The following is a 24,551-nucleotide window of genomic DNA, read 5'->3' on the forward strand; positions in this document are numbered from 1 at the left end:
TTACACCCTACAGCAACCTAGCATCTCTCCGCTCATCCAAAAGAATGCTAGTACAATCAACCAAAGCCAACAACTCAGCTGGAGAATCATTATTCTCCAACTCTGCTGGAAAAAAAATGGAACTTACTTCCTGCTGAACTAACCACTATATCCTCCCTGCCCCAATTTAAAATATCCCTAAAGATGCATCTAAACAGGGATTGGCTATGTCCATGTCTAAAGCCAGACTAACCCAAAAAATAACAAATAAGTAAGAAAAACATAGTTATGTCCATGTCTCCACCTAGACTAACCCAAAAAAAAAAAATAAGACAAAGGTAAGATAAACATAGCTCACAGAGGTGAAATACCCATTAATAATCTTCCCCCACCCAAACAAAATACACTTCTCTACAAACTTTAGAATCCCATTATCATGAAGACAGCTGGTTTCCTACCTATTCTGAGCCTACACTCTTCTCCCCCTCTATATTCTATTCACAACACCTTTCCTTCTTAGCTAACCACATTTTATCTTAACTGTCATCCTTACATTCAACCTTGAAATACATGTCTTTCTTACACACTTCAAAGATGTATAATGTTATCTCTATATATGAAGACCATAAACCCACAATGTTTGCTTCATTTAGATGGAACCTTGACTATAAATTGTTAGTGATTTCTTAAATGCTTAGATTTCTATGCAACTACATACTTAAGTGTCAATTATTTGCAATGTGGAGCTTTTCTCCCCAGGCCTCCGCTGAAAATGGACTTGTATCCAGTCGGACTATCCCGGTTAACAAATGTAAAATAAAATAAAATAAAATAATAAATAAAAAAATAAATAAATAAAGAGCCATACAATGTCCCTCTTTGCTCTAGCCAGGTGCCTACTCTTCTCTTCTAGTGACAAATATTCTCTCATCTAGTCCACTGTTCACCTTTAAATCCAAAGTGCATTGATGACCTTGAACTGTTAAGTAATACCAAATCTGACCTCCCAGTCTTTGAATCAAAGTTCCCCATGTTAACTCTCTTAAGATTTTGCTATTAAGTGTCATCTGTCCTCTTTACACTTGCTCTCTAACAATACAACTAGCTATCTAACAATATACCTGTGCACACTTGTAATCCAGTAATCTCAGTTCTTACTTCAGATTACCTATTCTTTAAAGTACAACAATGGGATTCTATTATCAAAAGCTCAACTTTTCTGTCCTTTTTCTTCTTATTGTCCCTGCTATGAATATACAACAATACAGCTTTTAAAATATTTTAAATCAATTGTTTCTCTCCATTAGAACACTACCTTACTATACTGTGGTAGTTTCACTTTCAAAAAACATTTATCCCACCCTAGAAAAGCTTGCTGCAGTCTCCAATTCATTGATGCCATCAAGGCCAATGAATACAGGTAGTTTCCTGGCCAATTCCCTCCCCAAACATGCCCACGACCATTCTAAAAACCCACCCATGCTGTGATGTCATAGTTTCCTGGTCCTTCCCCTACCCATGCAGAAAGTAAAGGCTAGAATGAGGAAACAGAACGAGTCAAATTTGCTGCTGTGAGATGTCAGTCACAGCAGGTTAACAGCTCAAATTACCCTTAGCACTTTGACAGCTAGGGAAATTAGGTATGAAGGAGGATGGGAGATGAGTCAGTCTAGTACAATTCAGGCTTCAAAAAGAATGCACTTTAGCCATTCTAAAAAGAAGCAGCAGTAAAAAGCACTTTGAAAGTCTGTTCTGTGGCATTTGCACTGTTTGTGTTTTAAGTAATCACTGAATGGCATAAAATGTTACTTAAAACTAACTGACTGAAAGACAGCAGTATATGCATGTAAAATCAATGCAGTGACAGGAGCTTTAGAAAGAAAGAGGCCTGCGTGATGTAATTGTTTTTTTTACAGATAAGTACTGCATGGTGGGATACCTTGAGGCAGAGTAAACAATCAGAATTACTTCAAGATGCCAGATCCAGTGTGGTCAGACTCAGAAATTACATATAAAAATATTTAAAAACTTGTAAATAGTCCCACAGTCGTGTTAAAATGTAGGAAACACCAAACCTTGATGACAAACAGGTATTTTTTGAGTCTGTGGGTGTGCTTCTCCTTTAACTCTTATTTCAAGGTGCCTGCCAGCTGCTGCAACTTTTCCTTCAATCACAATGAAAGAAACCTCAGACATTTGAAAGTTTTAAGTACTACACCCCCACCATAAATGATTACCCTTGTGGATTAACAGTGGAGGTATGGTGCTCCCAAAATCAGCTGCAGATTATGGAAGCCTTGGTACCTAGCTATTTTCCTATTACAATTCTGAGAAAAAAAAGCCTGCCACCATCTACCTACCTACTTTCGGAGAAAAAATAAAATTACATTACTGAACATCCACAACAGTAAAGATAAATGTTAATGAATCCTCACATTCTAGGGATCAAGTCCTGAAAAGGTTAAATAGTCGGTGCTCACCAGCCCTAAAATATTTACTCAAGTAACAGAATATATCAAAAGAAAAGAAAATTAAGAATCAACAGAAAACAGAACCAATAATCCTAATGTTGTATTTCACAAATCAGAGAGTGCTTTTCAGAAATCTAAAGGGTTTTTAAACAGCGTAAGAAACCTGACGGTTCAGCACTTGTTAGCATACTCTAACTGTACTCAGAATAACAGCAATTGTGATTATGGACTGCTTTCTGGTAAAACCTCTTCCCCTCTCACCCCCCCAACAACTGTAAATCAAATGAAAATTTGTATATAATACGGATGGATTTTTACATGCAAGTACCTTTTGTAGGAACAAACTAAAAATCCTAATTTGTGCACTAATTTAAACCCATTCAGCTAAAATGTTCATAATGTCAATGTAGACTTTTGGTCTGCAGAAGTTAAGCCTGTGGAATGAAGTTTTAAGTTGATATTCCTACACGTTCAAAAAGAGTACTTTTAATTACAGCTACCAACACTCCTGCACTATATTCTTTTACTTTAAAAGATGGAAATCAACACATCTGTTACTGCACAAACAGATGATTGTGACAATTTTTATTTATTTTATTTCTCTAGTCATTATTGTAATGTAACAGTCCCTAAAAGAAAGGAAACAAAGGCATGTGGATAAACAAGAACAATTTCAAAGCCAAATCCACAAAATACTATCATTACTGCCCAGAACTAAATGAATCCACTCCCCCAAGGGTCGATTCCAGCCAAAGGCTGAAACTCACGATCACAGTTTACAACATGAAAATTAACTTGAAATAAAATGAGATCAAGTGGCAGAATCTACCCACTCTGACAGTCTTAGCTCAGAGACTAAAAAATAAAAGACAGCAGCATTCCTCAGAATGTTTTCATTTTACAGCTGTAAAGGCAATATCCATACCTCTTTGGACAAAAACAAAAAGGAGTTCTCATCAGACATTCATCTCCAACTAGATGAATACAATACTACAAAAAATAGGTAAGAAGGAACAAAAGAAATTGGGGGGGGGGGTCTTTCATAAAGTACAAAAGTGCACAATAGTAAGAGCCTGGGGATAAGAAAAAAATTCTATAATGTCAGCAAACAAACATTCAACAGCAAGTGATACCAACACAAGGTTGCTATATTTTGGACAGGGAAGTCCACAATTATTTATTTGAATTTGTTAATCAGGGTAGAGCACTAATCATAAATGATCAATTAATTTCAGTCTCAGCCCACGGAAGGGTACAGCAATAAAATTCTCCATTATCATTATGTTAGGTAACTTGCAAATACTGAGCCATCAGTTTTTTTTTGTTTGTTTTTGCTTTTTATAACCACAAATTCTTTCAATCTGCTCATGTCTAGGTCTAAGTATGTTGGTTGACTCAGATGTTTCATTACAAAAACACACTCAGTGGTACATTCTGGATGACATTCTGTGAAAGCAATTACATTTGATACTTCTATGACCAAAACAAAAAGCATAATAAATGAGGAAAACATACTTGATGCAGAGTGTTTTTCGGGAAACCACCATAGGAAAATCGACTTCAAAATATTTTCTAGGCAGAAGCTCTTCATCCTAAAAAAAGGAAACAAAATCACTTTCCACTTATTACTCATCACAGAAGACAGAAATAGACTATGCAAGAGTTCATATCCTTCTCTAGTCAGCCGTCTACATCCAAAATCCTCACTTTTATTTCGTTAAAATAGTGAAAGAAAAAATGCTCCAAGTCAGTGCAAGTGAACGTATCGATTTATTACAGCAAAAACAAACCAGTACTGGGATGAAGTGTCTCTCAAGAAAAATCCTGTTAATATTCCAAAGCACAAAAGAGGCACACCACGATGATTCTTCAGGTTTTAATGAAAAATTAAAACATCAAACGAACAGCTGTAGAAAAGAGTGAGTGCTTTCACGTTTTAACAAACGCTTCTTCAGACTTAAAATACATCTAAATAATGTGTTCTTATATACTCACAGTTAATTGAATAATTCAGAATTAAAATAATTCAAAATATATCAGTCATCCCTTATTAAAGGTATATTGCTACATTAATAGCTTATATATTATATTATACTTTATCTTATAACTGTGTATATAATATTTTTATGCAAAACATATCTATTAAAAATAGACATTTTAAAATGACAATAAATAACAATAATAGTATAAGAACATGTATATAAAAATAACTTCAAGGCAAAACTAAAAATTGGTATCCCACATTTAACTCTGTCATATAAAGCAAATTTAAATTCATCACTTGAGTGGTGTACCAAGATAATAAAATTATTAGACATGTACATATATACATCTATTTATAATAAAAGTACATGTATAAAAATATAGCATACATAAATTAAATTGACTTACTTACTATAAAACATAGATATTAGTGACTATAAGGTCTCCCTTTTAGAAAAGGTTTAAGTTTTATTTTATCATTGAGGCCGTGGCCTCTGTGTGCTTGTAGCCTTAATATCCATTTATTTTCCTTCTCTTCAGTTAGGTTCTTTATGTCACCTAGTCTATCCGTCTTGTTAACTAACTCAAGTACTTGAAAGGTGAATTTATGCTTCGATCCTAGACTCAATACATGTCTGGCTAAAGCATTCCTGTCATCCTCTCTATTTATGGCATATATATGCTCCCTGATTCTCTCTCGTAGCGTTCTATTGGTTTTTCCGATATAAAATGATTTACATAATAGACACTTTGCCAAATATATCAGGTCTCTGGATCTACAATCAGCATATCTATCAAACTTAAAATTATTGCCATTGTCAGGATGTGTGAAACTATTTTCCTTTGCTATATAGCTACATTGATTACAGTGTCTGCATGGGAACGTACCTTTCCTTTGTGTTAAAGGAGCTGCCTTTATATTATTTTCATAGCAGAGTAACCTCTTAAGGGATTTCATGTTCTTATATGTGATATCAGGCCTATCACTTATAATATCTTTCAGCCTGTCATCTACCAATAACATTCCCCAATTATTGGTTAAAATATTTCTAATAGTATTATTCCTATTTGTAAAGGGTATCACTATTCTATTCTTAGCTGTTCCTATCTTAGTTCTTTTTGTCCTATTACCATCTCTACTAGTTCTATGTAGGAATGGTCTACCCCTACCCTCTCTTTCCAAGGAATTATCTTGAAAAACGTTATTCAATACTTGTTTATCATATCCTCGGTTTAAAAATTCTTCTCTTAGTGTCTCATATCATCTGTTACTAACCTGGAGACCCTTAATGTCTGACCTTTAACTATATTAGAATAAAGGTGCCTAGGGTGCATACTGTTGTAATGTAACAAATTATTCTTCCAACAAGGTTTTCTGAACAAATCTGTATTAACGGTGTTCTTATCTTTACTAATGAGAACATCCAAAAATTCTATCCTATCAAATGATTTGGAGCATTCAAATTTCAGAAAATCAGTGGTTCCATTTATATAAATTAAGAACAGATCCAATTCTTCAAGTGTACCACCCCACAGGAGAAACACATCATCCACAAAACGTTTATACAGCTTGATATTTTCTCTAAAAAGTGCATTTCCTAAAACATAAGTTGTTTCCCAGTATGCCATCACAAGGTTTGCATACGAATTAGCACAAGGTGTGCCCATCGCTACACCCTTTTGCTGTAAGTAATACTTATTATCATATAAGAAAACATTGTTCTCAAGTACTAATTCTAGAATAAGCATCCATTGTATGACCTGATTATTAGGAATGTTATTCTCCAGTAGTAGCAACCTCACATATTCTATCCCTACCTGAGATTTGGTATAGACGTAAAAAGGGAAACAACATCTAGGGTAACCAGTAAATCACTAGTGTAATCACTGTATGAGTGCAAGTACTCTGCATAGCTGTATAAAAACTCCTCTGTATCTTTAATTATGGATTCATTGTTGTTCACTATCGGTTTGAACTGTTTTTCTAGATAGATAGACATAGGCTCAGTGGCCCAGCCTTTACCCGATACAATAGGTCTCATTGGAGGGTCATATAAATTTTTATGTATCTTCGGTAAACCTCTGAATGTTGGAATAACTGGTTTATCAACTAAAAAAATACTTATACAAATTTTCATCTATTATGTTGCATAACAAGAAATCATATAGCATCTCAGGAACATTTTTAATCACTTTGTCTAAAGTCACAGCATTCAAACATTGATGAGTGTCTGTTTCTTTCAACAAATCTTTCATTTTCATGTTATACGTTGTCCTATCTAATACAACTACTGAGCCCCCTTTATCAGCTTGTCTAATGACAATATCATCATTATTTTGTAAACTACTTAGTGCTTCACGTTCAGCATGGGTTAAGTTATAAAACTCAGGTTTACTATTAGTCATATTACTAGCTAATAAATCTCTTTCACAAACTTTCTCAAAAGCTTCAAGTGCAGGGCATAACTGTGGCATAAACGTTGATGTTTTTTTAAAAACATTCACATCTTGCACATTTCCATTATCTGTAAACAATAATTTCAAGCCTAAATTCCTGACAAACATTTTAACATCTATAATAACATCAGTAATATCAGCACTAGCAGCAGGTATGAAAGATAAACCCTTATCAAGTAGGGAAAGTTCATTTTCATTTAATTCATACCTGGAGATATTCACAGTCAATCTCTCTGTATTGGACGCAGAACCTTCTTCTGGAATTCGAGCCTCTCTTCCGAGTTCTTCCTTTTCTTTACTCTGTTGTATGGTGACCATGCTTGTTTCCCTGCAGCCCGTATGGGAAAGGGAAAAGAGTGATTGTCCTCATTCTCTATCAGGCTGTTGTCATCATATGAGATGCAGCCGTTGTTAATAGTTTTATTGGTACCTCTTGTATCTCTCAATTTCGGGCGGACATCAGCATTCGCTTCTACCTCCGCTGTTGATAATTCCGTTGTTCTATCGTGAAAAAATGGATTAATATCAGTCCCATTGATTGTATTCTTCTCTATATTTATGTGGCGCAAGTGGTAACCACTCTCGATTTAGGAATAGCGTTCAAACTAATGGAGCCATAGGTAACGCTTCCAGAGGACGTCAGCATATTGGGTGTGTCTATCCCCTCATTCTCATGAATATTCACGATTTCCTTTCTTCTCGCTGGTCTTTCAGTTGTATCATTGCCGATAGCTCCTTTGGATATGACATTGTTATTCTTCCAAATGTTCTCTCTCGGCCAAGAAAATATCTGGCCTCTCCTGAAATCGTTATAGTCTCTCAAGTTTTTTCATCTTGTCTGATTTTAACTTATTGTCAAGTATTTTCATAGAAGTAGTCAGATCTTTGTAGAAGTTTTCTATCCCATCCGAGTCAAGAAGAATTCTTAACTTCTTTTCGATCTCACTGATATCTTCCATTAGATTTATCTCTATCAGTTTGTATTGTTCTATTAACAGTTTGATATACCCATAACTGGTTTCTAGGTTCAATTTCTGCCATTTCCCTAACAAGTCAGGGTATGTCGTGCCAAAAGTCGGCATCTTAAGAATTCTTAATCCCCTTGGGACTATTTTAAAGCTGAGGCACGCCTCCATGTGCTGCCTCTGCCATTGTATGTTTTTTTTTTAACTTGTGAAAATTATTTTCTATTCTTCTAGTTAGTTGCAATATTTCCATATTTGATGCTATATTAACAGTCTTGCTTCCATCTGTTGCCAAATCTTTGAGGGATAGTTTTAGCAACGGATTATCATTCATAATAAAAAGTTCATTCAGAATGTCATTACCAGTTCCAGGTTCCATGATAAAAGTTAATTTAAGAACCGTGTTCCAGTACCAGAGAGAACAACAAAAGTAATTCAGCAAAAACAAACCAGTACTGGATGAAGTGTCTCTCAAGAAAAATCCTGTTAATATTCCAAAGCACAAAAGAGGCACACCACGATGATTCTTCAGGTTTTAATGAAAAATTAAAACATCAAACGAACAGCTGTAGAAAAGAGTGAGCGCTTTCACGTTTTAACAAACGCTTCTTCAGACTTATAACACATCTAAATAATGTGTTCTTATATACTCACAGTTAATTGAATAATTGAGACAATTAAAATAATTCAAAATATATCACAGTCATCCCTTTAAGGTATATTGCTACATTAATAGCTTATATATTATATTATACTTTATCTTATAACTGTGTATATAATATTTTTATGCAAAACATATCTATTAAAAATAGACATTTTAAAATGACAATAAATAACAATAATAGTATAAGAACATGTATATAAAAATAACTTCAAGGCAAAACTAAAAATTGGTATCCCACATTTAACTCTGTCATATAGAGCAAATTTAAATTCATCACTTGAGTGGTGTACCAAGATAATAAAATTATTAGACATGTACATATATACATCTATTTATAATAAAAGTACATGTATAAAATAGCATACATAAATTAAATTGACTTACTTACTATAAAACATAGATATTAGTGACTATAAGGTCTCCCTTTTAGAAAAGGTTTAAGTGTTATTTTATCACTGAGGCCGTGGCCTCTGTGTGCTTGTAGCCTTAATATCCATTTATTTTCCTTCTCTTCAGTTAGGTTCTTTATGTCACCTAGTCTATCCGTCTTGTTAACTAACTCAAGTACTTGAAAGGTGAATTTATGCTTAGATCCTAGACTCAATACATGTCTGGCTAAAGCATTCCTGTCATCCTCTCTATTTATGGCATATATAATCAATGTAGCTATATAGCAAAGGAAAATAATTTCACACATCCTGAATATGGCAATAATTTTAAGTTTGATAGATATGCTGATTGTAGATCCAGAGACCTGATATATTTGGCAAAGTGTCTATTATGTAAATAATTTTATATAGGAAAAACCAATAGAACGTTACCAGAGAGAATCAGGGAGCATATATATGCCATAAATAGAGAGGATGACAGGAATGCTTTAGCCAGACATGTATTGAGTCTAGGATCTAAGCATAAATTCACCTTTCAAGTACTTGAGTTAGTTAACAAGACGGATAGACTAGGTGACATAAAGAACCTAACTGAAGAGAAGGAAAATAAATGGATATTAAGGCTACAAGCACACAGAGGCCATGGCCTCAATGATAAAATAACACTTAAACCTTTTCTAAAAGGGAGACCTTATAGTCACTAATATCTATGTTTATAGTAAGTAAGTCAATTTAATTTATGTATGCTATATTTTTATACATGTACTTTTATTATAAATAGATGTATATATGTACATGTCTAATAATTTTATTATCTTGGTACACCACTCAAGTGATGAATTTAAATTTGCTTTATATGACAGAGTTAAATGTGGGATACCAATTTTTAGTTTTGCCTTGAAGTTATTTTTATATACATGTTCTTATACTATTATTGTTATTTATTGTCATTTTAAAATGTCTATTTTTAATAGATATGTTTTGCATAAAAATATTATATACACAGTTATAAGATAAAGTATAATATAATATATAAGCTATTAATGTAGCAATATACCTTTAATAAGGGATGACTGTGATATATTTTGAATTATTTTAATTGTCTCAATTATTCAATTAACTGTGAGTATATAAGAACACATTATTTAGATGTATTTTAAGTCTGAAGAAGCATTTGTTAAAACGTGAAAGCCCTCACTCTTTTCTACAGCTGTTTGTTTGATGTTTTAATTTTTCATTAAAACCTGAAGAATCATCGTGGTGTGCCTCTTTTGTGCTTTGGAATATCTATTTATTAAATCAACAAACCGTTTGTAGATTTTAATAAATAAATTATGAGTGGAATTTAATACAGTCCACTTTTTTGTGGATTTAATAAACTAATGTCTTTCGGCTTTTCCCGGTTAGAGGTCGATATAGTGGAACTCTGGTCCATTAACGATTGGTAGTGGATTTTTATGGTGCCGAAGTGCCATCCCGACACCCAACCTTCAAAGAAGGCACGCCCATTCACGCACGCACCTACCTGCATGACTTTAAGTGTCACTCTGCCGTGGGGAGGACATGCAGACTCCACACAGAAGGCGCTCCAGCCGAGAATCGAACCGGAGAACCTCTTGCTATAAGGCGACAACGCTAAACGCTGCACAATAAACAGCTAAATTAACTTGCAATGGCTTGGGGCATTTTTATTTCATTGTTTTTTATGTTGCCCCGAGTTGTTTTACATTATTTTGTTAAAACTGCAAGCAAAAGAATTAAAAGTTTATTCAACACAAAAATAGATCCACTTTCATTCTGTCCAGATGAAGAAATACAGCATACAGGGCTACAGTCATACAGATAAAGTTCTACAAATTCCTGACAATACAAATTTCTTAAAAAGAGCACACAGTTCTTCAGACAATATGCTATGGCTTAAAAAATACAAAATGCACCATTTGACCTAATCCATACACATGGCATGACCAGAAAGAGAACTTACAGATCATCTGCTCTGTTACCATTTACCCAGAAGATCCTGAAGAAACATGATAAGTTGAGGTAGATGAACTACCAAAGGCAGACACAGTGACAATGCAAGTCAAGTCAATCTGGCAAGGGAGGGCCACTGGAAGGCAATATCAACAACTATAAGCAAGATGAATGAAAGTATGAGAATTACAAACAAGGATTCCAATGTAGGCCAGCTGTGAGAAGGTGAAACTAGAAACAGTAAAGCAGATGATGGCAAAGCAAAAATTGGTCTAGTTTTGTTGACCAATTATACTGGCAGAAAACTAATCCCAAGAAATGAGCACACAGTGAGAACAGCAAGAAGTCTAATTGCCGGGGCTTGGACTGTGTTTTTATACAGGCTCCACAGCAAGTTCTGGAATCATAACCCAATCCAACCCACCCCAACAGCAAAACAGAGAAGTTACACTTACCAAAACACATAATGCTATGAAGGCATTTTTGCAGGAAGTGGATGAAGGAGTTAAGTCCCTTCTTTTGCTTACACATACTAACCCCATGGCAGCACAACTATGGGGAAAGAGAGAAACTCACACAAAGAAAAAAATGGCTCTCAAAACTTATCTTGTACAGCAGAACAATCCCAGCAGTTTCAATTTTGGGGAGTTGGGACTGGAAAACCAGCACTCCTGAAGTCACCAATCACTGAATGGTGGATCTCCCTTACACACTGCATGATTAAACGGCTAAGTGCAAAGCATCATGGGGAGTTCAGGGAGTGGCTTCTTCTAAGGGGCTACCCAATTCAAGTAAAGAAAAAGGCTATGAACACCCAATCACATGCTTGAAATCATGGAAGAAGGAACACACTAATGATAAAGCTTCAGCTAAATTCAGATCAGATTGGAATGATAATCAGTAAGCTGAAGATAACCAAGCAGAACAGATAGAACAATGGAAGGGAGCATTTTATGCCCTTATAATCACTCACCCATCTATGATGGAAGACAGTGGAACACAAATCCAACCTTCATATGTCAGGATAAGGACAACAAGAATGGCAATCTGAACATTCAGAATGCAAATAAAACAATGAAGAAAAGTGGCATACAAAGCAGAAGAACCAGAATGATGAAAAAAATATTAAAAATGAGAAAACGGAACAGAGGAAATCAGTGGGAAAAAAACACAAAGTCTAGAGAAACAAAAAGAAGCCATTACAACAAAGGGCAGGTCATCTTAAATACTGTAGATATTACAAATCAATACAAGCTAAGCTATCCAGAGCATTGTTTGTCTTTCGGCTTTTTCCCAGTGAGGGGTCACCACAGCGGAAATCCGGTCTGCTGATGATTGGCAGTAGATTTTTACTAATGCCGAGGTGCCAGCTCGACGTTCAACCTTCAACGAAGGCACACCCATTTACGCATGTCTTTCGAACGCCCATCCAACCGCGGGGAGGATATGCAGACTCCACACAGAAGGCACTCCCCGCAGTCCAGCAGAGAATCGAATGGGAGAACCTCTTGCTGTGAGGCAACAACGCTACCGCTGCACCACCGTGGATTTAAGCTATCCAGAGTGTGTTCAGGAAAAAAAAAAGGATGGGGAGAAAACTGTGTTGCTTTGAAGAACTGAAAATATAAAAGCAATGGATAAAAAGTAGTATATTTCTGTGGGTCATCCTGCCAAAATTCCACTGGAACACAAAAGTCCTGTCCTGAAATGACCTGGTGACTTTCACCTAATAAAAAGAATATGAAGTGTGTGTACAAGTAAGAACGATTGCTAAGATTACAGGAGACATGTTGCCTATGGAGGGCTCCGTCTGCTGTTCTAGGACAGAAAAATTCCTGCAGCAGCTCAGTTTGCAACATAACAAATGTACTGTGCTTGAATCAAACAAGCACCAAATCAGCAATCAATAATACCAGTACACATTTAAAAGAAACATACATAAATAACTACTTATTGGGAATACTTTTTACACAGTTACTGAGACTTGGTTTAAAATGTAAAGTGAGCACTCCCACTATAACAGGGTTTTCTGCTTTTCTTGCCTTTAGACCTGACAGCAGTGACTGAGCTGCCATATTTGTCATGGAACATTTTACCACCAGGCAGACCACTAGGGGCCCACAAAAAGAACTACAAATCACACTATCAACAAACAGCTTGCTACAGATTACATCAGTTTTCCAAATGATGTTCCCATTAGCAAACCCCCTTTTATTTTGGGTGACTTTATCCACCCTTTAATAAATTGGGAAATACATACTTCCATTGTATGCTATGACCAAAACTTCCTAGGCTTAATAAACAAAAATTCTCTTGAGCAGTTAGTAAATAAACCTACAAAAAGAAACAGCATTCTTGACCCAATATGTACATATATGGCTGCCTCTTGCACAACTCCTCTGATATCTCATTGCCCACTGAAGTCTGACCATAAACTTGTCACCTCAAACTCCCAAAAGCCCTTAAAGCAAACTCCTCTGAAAAGGACTACAAACATGCTAACCTCAACTTACTCCATGATGAAACCTTGATAAAGCAGCAAGGTTCTCCAAGGAATTCTACACAAAGTAGAAAAAAATGCACAGAGCTAGCAGTCCCTACCAGAGCCAAGAATCATGGAAGATTCAAAAACAAACCATCCTGGTGGCCCACCACTATAAACAAACTAAACAAAAGAAAACTTCCTTAAAATTATTTCACATATTCAAAATCCCACTTCTCAAAATCCCACTTCTCAATATTAGTATCAAAAGTATTACAAAATGATGACAACCATCAGGTCCACTAAAGGAGCTTATGAACTCTGAAGCCAAAGATAACTTATAAATCTGTCTTCAGCTCTGGTAGAAAAATAAGAAACAATATTCTACACTGCTCTGAATTTTTCGTAACTACTCTTCCTCTTTCAGACCCAACAGACATTGCCAATATACTTGCAAACAAATTTAGTGCCAATATCACTCCAAGACTTCTAGATGAAGTAGTGTCAGTAGCACAACAGGTAGCACACTTTCCTTTGGTTCAGAGGGCTGTGGATTCTAGTCCCACATCAGGTAGACTTTGCTAATACAGCAGTCCAGCATAAGGGGATGCTACACTCCTGAATGTGCTGTCACTTGAACGAGACATTAAACTGAAGCTGTTTGAGTTGGTGGTAGCTCAGGTTGATGTAAAAGATGTCAAAGTACTTAGTAAAAAAAAATAGGGATCCTTTATTTCTACACAAAAATAACTTTTCTGTTTACACATATTCATGATTTCCTTTACAATCATACCAAATTTTCATCCCTATTACACCCCCAACTCCTTTTTTCTAACCATCATCAGATTTTACACAGTTTCTAAAAACATTTAGTATTAAACATAATTTCATTTATTCTTTCATTCCATATAACATATGACAAATAATCATCTATTCTTTTAATATATTTTTACATATATTCTTAATATCCATATTTAATCTTTCCACATTTGTTTTATTCACTTCTTTTATATCTTTAAAAAATGTTTCTTTATATAGTTTTCCCCATAACTTTTTATACTCTTTCACATTTCAAAAACACATGTTCTGTAGCTTCTTTTCCTTCTTGACAAATTAAACATTCTATCACTTTTCTTTTTATATGGCATGTTTCTTGTTACTGGCAATTTATCACAAAAATTTTGACATTCTACTTTCTGATTACACCACTTGCTTCTGATTTTTCTAGCTTTCAATTTTTCATCTCTTAGATTTTGCAATGGTTTTACATACTAATGTTTTATCACTACATTCTTATACCTTACTTGTCTATCTTTTTTTCTATAGCATCAATTGTTATTTTTCACAAAAATATTTTTTTCTTGGTAAGATTTTATTTCCAAGTTTAGGCACTAATTTTCTCCTTTACTCTTTTACCAGACCCCAACATTTATTACGATTTTATTCTAACCTCTCATCTGTTTCATTTACCCAGTTTAACACACTGTAAAAATTTAATGAAGCAGCATATACTACTGGTTAATTAACCCTAAACCTCCTCCTCCTTTATTTACATAAAACCCTCCCCCCTTTTACTGGGTTTAACCTAGAACCCCATATAAATGAAAAAAAAATCTGCAAAAATTCCTTTTCAAATACTGTTGGCAACATACATACACTTCCTAAGTATGCTATATTCGCATCAGTACTGAATTTATCAAACAAGCCTTTATGGATGATAACTTGTATATTCTCCAAAAAAGACAGGTTTGTTTTAGAGTTTTCCCATTAAATTCTGCTTGTGTCTTTATTCCCAAATCATATACCCAACACAGAAATAGCATTCATTGTAAAATATATACCCCTATCTCATTTGTGCAAATTATTACTTTTATCCAAACTTTGTTTTTTGTAATTATAATGTCATCTGCATAGGTTAAAAGAAATGGAATTCTTAACCCTTCAGGTGTTATATACCCAGCCTCCTCCTTTTTGTAACTTATTTCACATACCATCACATTCACAACTAATGCAAAGCAAAGAGTACACAACTCATTGTACATCTATCTTACACTAATCTTCATTTATACCTCTTGGCTTAAACAGCCATTTGCAAGTATTTTTACTTTATTATTATTATACGCTGACATACATAATTTCCTAGCTTTCTCGCTTATTCCTTCACTATTACCCATAAGATTTCATGCCCAATTATACAAATGCCTTATTAAGGTCTCCTATCGTGATTTTCACTTCTTTTCTATTCATATAATCCACAACTTTTCTATCATTAACAATTTCTGAAAAACGTTCACCTTTATATTACATATGCTATCTCCTATAATGTTTTCAGTTTAAGTTTCAAAAGATCTTATGACTATTATTATCCAATACTATTGGTCTCCAGTTTGTCTTCTATCTTTCTTCCACATGAATTTATGTATTCCACTACAAAAATGTTTATACACATTTAACCATTCATTCAAAATCTTTAAAATATTTTTTGCCAATGCCTTACATTTTTACACATTTCATACCATAGTCCAACTGGTCTTACAGCTGAATCTATATTTACTTGTCCTAATAATTGATATAGCTCATTTAAAGAAATCTCCTTTTCCAACTCTTTATTCTCTTTTTTTCTGTTTCCATGTTTTTTCACTACCTTGTTTTCTTCTTTAAACATATATTGTATATAATCTTTTCACGAGTTCTTTCCACTTCTCCTTTTACATTTTTTATTTCTCTTATTACACTAACATTTTCCTTTACTAATCTGCTTAAGTAACTTGATACTTTTTCCTTGTAAACAATATCTTTTCTTATATAACAATTCTTTTTTTTCTTGATTTCCTTCATATAATTATTTTTGTCAAAATAATTTCTATTATATTCTAAACCTTCCAATACATCGTTATATGTTCTTTTGTATTTTTCTTTCTCTGCTATTCTCACATCATATTGCCACTGCAAAAAAACATTTTTATATTCTTCCTTAAATATCATCCACCATTCAGACCAATTTTTATAACATGTTCTCAGAGTAATATGATCTTTGCATAACTATATTACTAATTTCCATCTTCATCCCGTGCTTCCTCATTATATCTTTTTTATTCCTTTGTCTATTTTTATATATTCCTCTTTCTCCTTTATCTCAAGCTATACTGCAAGATAATCAGACAATCTTGTTTCAACTACCTCCTCTTCTCCTATTACTACACATTCTGATACTACAAAACAATCTATTTCAATTCTGTACATACACCCTTTGTAAGTCCATGATTTTTGCCCCAAAGTTTTAACTTAAACACATCTTCTAACTTCTAACATTTTTCTTACATCATTTCCTTTCTTTTTACGCTTGCCTCTTAAATCATAATTCTTCTATTATAACATTTGTGTTTATCACTACATAGTCTACAATTGGATTAAATAGCTTTCTCTTTCTTTACAATTAATAAAAGCATATAATGTTACAATTCTATATATTCTTTTTTCATTTTAAATCAACAATGGCTAACTTTTCAATTTTTGCTACATTTACATCTAATAGCTTTACTACATTTCTACAGGTTACAGCTATTCCAGAACATCTCTCATTTCCCAAATTCCATATGGTCTTTCCTCCTCATATTTTCTCCATTTTTGTTAGTTTGTTAAAAAAATTTGTGTCATCTAATACAAATTACATCTACATCGCATGTATTACACCACTCCAAAATCCTTATTCTTACTATATTCTTAATACTAATCACTTTTACAGAAAGCACTAAAATTTTCATTTGTCCTTTTCCTTAGATTCATGGTTTCATAACTTCAGAGATAATTACTAAGCTAGCTTTCTTAACAAGTCATTCTAAACCAAACTAAAATTTCCCTTCCCAAGGTGAGGATCAAAAACTGTCACTTGTTGCTGGGAGTCAAACACCTTAACCATTATGCCAGCCCCCAATCATTAGTTATTTATTTATATATATATATATATATATATATATATATATATATATATATATATATATATATATATATATATATATATATATTCTTTTTCATCAATTTCATTTCTTTTTTGTTTTGTATTCATCCCTTTAAATTTTCTTTTTCGGTCTTTTCCCCTTTTTACCAATAGAATTCTTTTCTTTTACTACCTCCCAATTTATATCCTCATCACTTATTTCAGAACCATTGTCTATGTCTTTATTATTTTTTCTCATTACATTTTTCTTCCATTTCTACTACTTCTAAAGTGCCTTCCCTGTTCATTTTCTTCTCTTTTTTTCCTTACTCATTTTCAGTTTTTCAGTACATCTATAAATGCTCAATTCTGCTACATTTGCAAGATTTCATTTCACATACTTGCATCATGTCTCATTTCCCCACAAATATACCATTTTCTTTTGTCACAGTTAATTATCAAATGTCCTTTTCCACATAAAAACATGTTTTGGGTAGTTCCTAGTAGTTTACAACACCTCTATTCCCCTCCATATTTATCATGCTTGGTATATATGTAATTTTTTTCTGCTATTTTTCACACAATATTACAATTTCTTTAAGTGGAGCATGTCCAACAGCTCTGGGTTTGACATAGCTTTGTATGTTGGGCAGAGATCGCCTCTGAGTACGCGATATGCGACGGAGTAAAGCTGGAGTTGTTCGACACGGTCTGCGTAGGGCATCTGTTTGACACCAGTAATCCTCTTTGTGAGGTATTTCTGTGGCCTTTCCAGTTGTAGATGTCTTGTGAGGTACATACCAAATGGGGCGTTGTACTCTATAATGGGTCTAATGAGTGATGAGTAGAGGGGAAACAATGACTTCTTTTTCTGTTTGAGAAACCTTTTGTGATGAGAAGTGCCACATAGAAGGATTTCCTGACCACTGTGACGATGTGATTATCTAAGGAGAGACTACTCTCCACCTGTACCCCAAGGCCTCATCATACTTTTGGTGTTAGGTAGACTACTATCTATGTGGTAGTTCATGGGTACAGAGTTTTTACCAAAAGGGATGACAATGCACTATTTGGCATTGAGCTTGAGGTCATGGCTTTGACACCAGGCATCTGTCCCAGTGAGGCCCTTTTGTAGGATATCCACATCATTAGGAGTTTTGATTATGGCTCCTAGTTTGCAGTCATCTGCAAACGTAGCTAGCCAAAGACCTTCTGTGTTAGAGATACCAAACAAGAGAGGACCCAGGACTGAACCCTGTGGTACTCCACTTGTCACTGGTCTGAAGTCTGATTTGGAGTCTGCTACTTTCACAGTGTGGGTTCCGTCAGTAAGCCAGTTGGCAACCCATCTTGTGACATAGCGATTTATACCTAGTTTAGTGAGTTTATCTATAATTCCAGAATAGGGGATGGTGTCGAACGCCTTGATGAGATCTAGATAATCTGTGTGAATGACCTTACCCTCATCTATGGCTTTGGTGACTGCTTCAAAGAAGTCTATCAGGTTTAGGAGACATGATCTGCCTTTTACAAACCTGAACTGTGTGGGGTCCAGAGTTTGTAGATCTCCAATGTTTTTGTTTAGGAGTTCCATGATGATATGTTCCATGGCCTTGCAGACCAGGCTCATCAGGCTACTGGGGGTGGTAGTTCCCGGGGTCTGTCGTGGCTCCCCTTTGTGGAGTGGGATAACCGCCGCAGTGCGCCATTCAATGGGCACAAAGCCCGAGGTGAGGCCATGACTGAACATGGTACTTAGGTGGGGTGGCAGTTCATTCGGCAGTCCGTGTAGAACACAGACTGGGATGTTGTCAGGTCCCATGGATACTGTGTTCTTGGCTTTGGAGAGTGAAGTTTTTACCTGTGCAGCCATGATTACAGGAACTTTGCATTCTTCCGGTATAGAGATGGGCCCTTTAGGGGGTGAGAAGGAGGTAAAGTTAGCACTGAACCTATCTGCCAGGATGTTGGCAATATCAGTTGGTTCTGTATATTTAGTGTCATTGTGCTGTAACTCAGAGCAGATCTGAGTGTTGCCATTGAGATTCTTGATATAGCTATAAAATGCTTTGTGGTTGTCTTTAAAACAGTGGTGATTTTGTTTTCATAACTAGCTTTGGTGGATTTTTATGAGGGATCTCAGCTTCTTACTGAGGCTGACCAGGGAGTTCCTCCAATCATGGGATTTTACTCTCTTTTGCAACAGTTTCTTTCTTCTGTTGTAGAGTTTGTTTATGGCAGAAGACCACCAGATTGGCTTCCTTTTTTTGGAGGATAACATCTTGGTTCTGTTAGAGATAGCATGATCCATGCACTCGTGTAAGTGCTTATAAAGTGCATTTGTGTAGGATTCAGCAGTCGTGCCTCTATTGTACATCTGCATGGGTGTCGTGAAGTTTGCCACTTCTGTCTTAAGAAGCATGAAGTTGGCTTTGGAGAAATTTTTTACGGTTGTTTCCCTAATGGGGGGTGGAGGCAGGATGTGGATGTCTAGGGTGATTAACTTGTGGTCGGACCTGACCAACGAGGAATTGACCTCTGGTGTGGAACACCGGTTGCCCATGTTGGTGATGACCAGGTCTAGGATACTGCTGCCCCTGGTGGGGGCATGGATAAGTTGATCCAAGGCGTTGGAATTTATGAATTCCAGAAAACGTTGAGCAAAAGACTTGGTACAGGAGTAGCTTTCCCAGTTAATAGTGGTGTAGTTGAAATCACCCATTATTAGGTTGTACCCTAATATTTTCCAGTGTATCAAGAAAAGAGAAGTGGGAATCCTGGGGCATGATGGGGGGTCTGTATCAAGCTACAATCTGAAATGCGGTCTTGCCCAGAGTTAGTTGAACTTGGATAACCTCGGATGCATTATGCTGAGCAACTAGCTTGCAGGTGTGGATATCCTTAATGAATATGGGCACGCCTCCGCCTTTAGTGTTTTGGTCTGGGTTAGGTGGCCGAAAGGTGTGGTATGAATTATAGCCTGGTAATGCAGGGGTGCTCTTTGTTAATAGGAATAAAATGCTCTTATCTCGTGTGCTTTTACACCCAAAGAAGCTATTAAATTGTCCCACACTTCATGTCCATTTCTTTGCTTTCTTTATACCGAATCCTTTTCATGTACTTCCATTTTCTTCTGCCTTCTTTTCTGCTACTCCACTTTTGCCTTCTTTTACTTTCTTTACATATGTTATCTTTTCCATCTCACCATAACTGTTCAGGATTGACTCTGCATCCTCCTTTTGTATTTTCTCCATAACGTCCCCTGAAAACATCTCTTGCATTTTCTGTCTCACTGCACCACCATTTCTTTAACTAAGTCATCCTGCAACCATGCCAGTTGGTGGGTTGTAATTATATATTCACCATTTGCTGACTCATCTCCATCAAACAGGATTTCTTTGAAACATTTCCTCAGAATCCTGCATATATTCTCTGGTCCTGATATTTGCTTTCTCCTCCATTTCTTTCACCATTCCATCATCCCCTTCTCTCTCCATCTGTCTCTCTGTTTCTCCAGGCTGCCTCTGCACTTGGAACAGAAACAGGAAGTGCTCCTCCAAAATGGGTCCTATTTGCAACAATGACAAGTAGGGGTTCTTTATTATTACTTACAAACCTGCGTTATGTACAGTTTTCATCATTTATTTACATTTACAATATTTACTGAAGTCATAACAGACTTGTACATTTACATTCAAATTTCAACCCCCCCAATCCTCTCCACAACTTAAAATGTAACTTTTTTCAACATCTCTGATAATAACCACTTTCCATTATATTTCAGCACATTAATTCTTTCATTCCATATAATCGAAGTTACACAAAATGTTTTTGCATCCAGTTTGTTTACGTCTTCTTGTTTTACATTTTTATGTCTGTATTCAATAATATCCATATTAATATATTCAGTGTTCAATTCTTGTACCATTTTTCATATATTCTCTCCACAGTTCAAAAGTCCTTTTACATTTTAAGACATGTTCATCTGTCTCCAATACACCACAATGTATACAAACTCCATATTTTATTGCTTTATATGGCACATTTGCCTTAACTGGGAATGTACCTATTGATAATCTCTACAAAAAATCTGTACATTCAACATACTTTTTAAACGTCTTCATTCTTGTTTTCACTGCTTTGATCTTTAAGACATTAAGTCACTTATTTGTTTTCATATATTAACAAAGTAAAATTTTTCCATTATGTTTTCATACCACATTTTTCTATCTTCCTCTATCTTGCCTCTGCCAATTTTCCATAATATTTTTCTTGATATTATTTCATATCTATACAATAAACTTTTTTATTTCTTTGCCTCACAGTTAGACGTTGCCCGTTCGATTCTCAGTTGGAGCGTCTTCTGTGTGGTGACATGCATGAATGGGTGTTCCTTCGTTGAAGGTTGTGCGTTAGGCCCGGCAAGCCAGTACGTAAAAATCTACTGCCAATCATTAGCGGATCGGAGTTCCGCTGTGGCGACCCCTAACCAGGAAAAGCCGAAAGACACAACAACTTATTTTTAAATACTCCAATCTTTCGCAAATTGCCTTGGGTTTTTCTTCTATAATATTCATTAGCAGTTAATCCTTTTTCTTTCTTATTTATTAAGGCTCTATACATGTTCAATGAAAAAACATATACAACAGGATCCATCAAACCCAAGCCTCCTTTCTCACTTACTTAAGTGTACCTCTTTTCACAGGGTTAAGTCTTGACCCTCAAATTAATGTAAAGATTACATTTAACAAATCCTTTTCCAATGTTAATGGAATTGTACATACACCAGCTAAATGGGTAATTTTACACATTAGGGAATTACATACATATGCCTTTTTCCTGTATGTTGTTGTGTCTTTCGGCTTTTCCCGGTTAGGGGTCGCCACAGCAGAACTCCGATCCGCTAATGATTGGCAGTAGATTTTTACGTGCCGAGTTGCCAGCCCTGACGCACAACCTTCAATGAAGGTACGGCCATTCACGCATGTCTGCACACAGAAGATGCTCTAGCTGAGAATCGAACAGGACAACGTCTTACTGTGAGGCAGCAACACTACCGCAGCACCATGTCCTCCACAAAATACAAAGGACACATAGTTTTACTATCACATCTTTCCATTGTTGTTCTTGTTCATTTCCAAACTTTATTCCTAAAATTTCTATCACTTCTTCTTTAAAAGTAATACTCTACTTTTACCCACCCCAGATGGGTTTGACATACTTTGGTGTGTTATTTGTTAAATATTGGCCAAGTGTCTTCTTTCCCTGTAAAAGAAAAAAAAAACTTCAGTAATGTGATGGTTCAGTTTATTGCAATTTTGGTGTTGTCGTCTCAGTAATCTGCAGTTCGGGTAAGTGTAAATTCGGTCTGCCGAAGTAAACCCTTATAGGCATATACTAGGCTAATGACCACCAGGGCCTTTATAAGCCTAGCCATGCAAACCAACCCAATTGTGTCCCTATGAATCATGGGCATTTATTAGGAGGGGTTAGTTAAGAAGTTTCTAGAAGTTATGTGGGGGGTATGTTAATTTGGGCAGAGACATGGGGGAACAGAACTGGAGTGAATTTCCAATTTTTCATTAGTTCATCAAGATCATGCTTAAACAGGGTTAGGTATGGACTCTAATTCATATGGATGGGGAGCCTGTTCCAGGGTACAGGGATTCCATGAGACACATCTGGCTCACCAACACATCTTATACGTCACAAGCAAAATTTAATTCCTTGGATCTAGTGGTTCTGATGCTGTTTATTTCCAGATGTGCAAAATGTCCATCAGAGCTGGATCAGAGGATGCTCTATATGCAGGTATAGATCATTTCTCAGTAACCTGTACTAGACTGAGTATACAGACAGGGCTTTAAGGTGATCTGTAAAAGGACAATGCATTTATACCCTGGATTCTCCTGTTAAGAAACATTTGTGAGAGTTCCAACTATTGCATATGTCTGGTCAGGTACATGCCGAAGAGGGCATGATACTCAATGATGGGTCTGCTAAAGGCAGAATATAGTGGCACTGACCTCCTTGGATCTGCTGCCATGCACTTACTTATAAGTTGGGCAACAGAGAATGATTTTATTACTATTTTGGTCGCATGTTGGTCAAAGGCCAGATTACTGTCTACATATTTTCCCAGATCTCCGACTACCAAGTCAGTTCTTAGAGGTGTCTTATTAATGAAGTAATTAGCCTGGGTTGCAGTTTTCCTAAAAGGCATTATAATCCCTTTCTTGGCACCGAGTTTTAATCTGTGACTTTGGCACCAGTCATTTGTTCATAGATTCGTAGGTTCATAAATTAGTACTAGGCTAACTCCCCTTGTTGGTCATTCTAAGCCTATCCAAGTACCTATGTCAAAATCAAACCCTGCACCTGGTGTTTGAAGTAAACACCTTAATCATTATGTCAGCCTCCCACTCCAGAGGAGTAAGTTAAGTGTTGTGCGACCATGGCAGGACTCGAACCTACAATCTTCTGATCCAAAGTCAGATGCCTTATCCATTAGGCCACATGGCAAATGTCTGTGTTAGACCCTTTTGTAAGAGGTCTGTGTCATAGGAGGAGTCTATGATGGCTCCCAATTTGCAGTAATCTGCAAACTTGGTCGGCCAAAGTTCCTTGACATTAGCCTTTACCTTTGAAAAGTAGATGCCAAGTGCTACCCTGCCAGTGACCAGTCTCTTAGTGAAGGTGGTCTCACCAGTCCTGATTCCCTAGGTCCTGTCTATATGCCATCAGGCAATCCAGAGAGTTATCTAGGGGTTTATGCCCAGTAGGTGAGTATGGCAACTATACTCGGGGATGTGGGGGGATATTGTATCAAATGCCTTAGCCAGGTCCAGTTAGGCTTTAAGCACCATTTTCCACTCATCCATGACCTTGCTGACCTTCTCAAAGAAGTCCACCAGGCTTAGAAGACATGCCCTTCCTTTGACAAAGCCACACTGGGTTGGGTCCAGTGTCTAAAAGTTGCCTATATCTTTGTTGATTATTTCAATTATATATTTCTTTCCATGGCTTTACATATTAGACTAGTCAGAGTAATAGGTCTGTCATTTCTAGGGTTGGTTAATGGTCCACCCTTGTGAAGTGATATAATCATTGCAGTCCTCCATTCTCATGTTACAAAGCCTGTTTTGAGGCTATAGTTGAAAAGTGACTCAAGTAGTCCTGTTAGGTCATTTTTCAAACTATTTAGGAGTCACCCTGGAATACTGTCTGGGCCAACTGAAACTATATTTTTG

The 24,551-nt window shown here is 35.9% G+C and overlaps 1 protein-coding gene and 1 non-coding gene across 4 annotated transcripts in view; both read right to left on the reverse strand.

Moving 5' to 3' along the window:
- LCMT1 (leucine carboxyl methyltransferase 1) overlaps positions 1-24,551 on the reverse strand; it is a 433,670-nt gene that overhangs the window by 361,234 nt on the left and 47,885 nt on the right. For all 3 annotated transcript variants that reach the window (XM_044089403.1, XM_044089404.1, XM_044089405.1), the window contains exon 4: positions 3,966-4,042. In XM_044089403.1, coding sequence (XP_043945338.1) covers positions 3,966-4,042 — 77 coding nt within the window. The remainder of the gene's footprint in view (positions 1-3,965; positions 4,043-24,551) is intronic.
- TRNAQ-UUG lies at positions 23,751-23,823 on the reverse strand. Its single transcript has one exon. It is a non-coding gene; the product is annotated as a tRNA-Gln (tRNA).

This window comes from Protopterus annectens, chromosome 12.part0 (genome assembly GCF_019279795.1).
Source record: "Protopterus annectens isolate FY-2018-M chromosome 12.part0, PAN1.0, whole genome shotgun sequence".
NCBI classification, from domain to species: Eukaryota; Metazoa; Chordata; order Ceratodontiformes; family Protopteridae; genus Protopterus; species Protopterus annectens.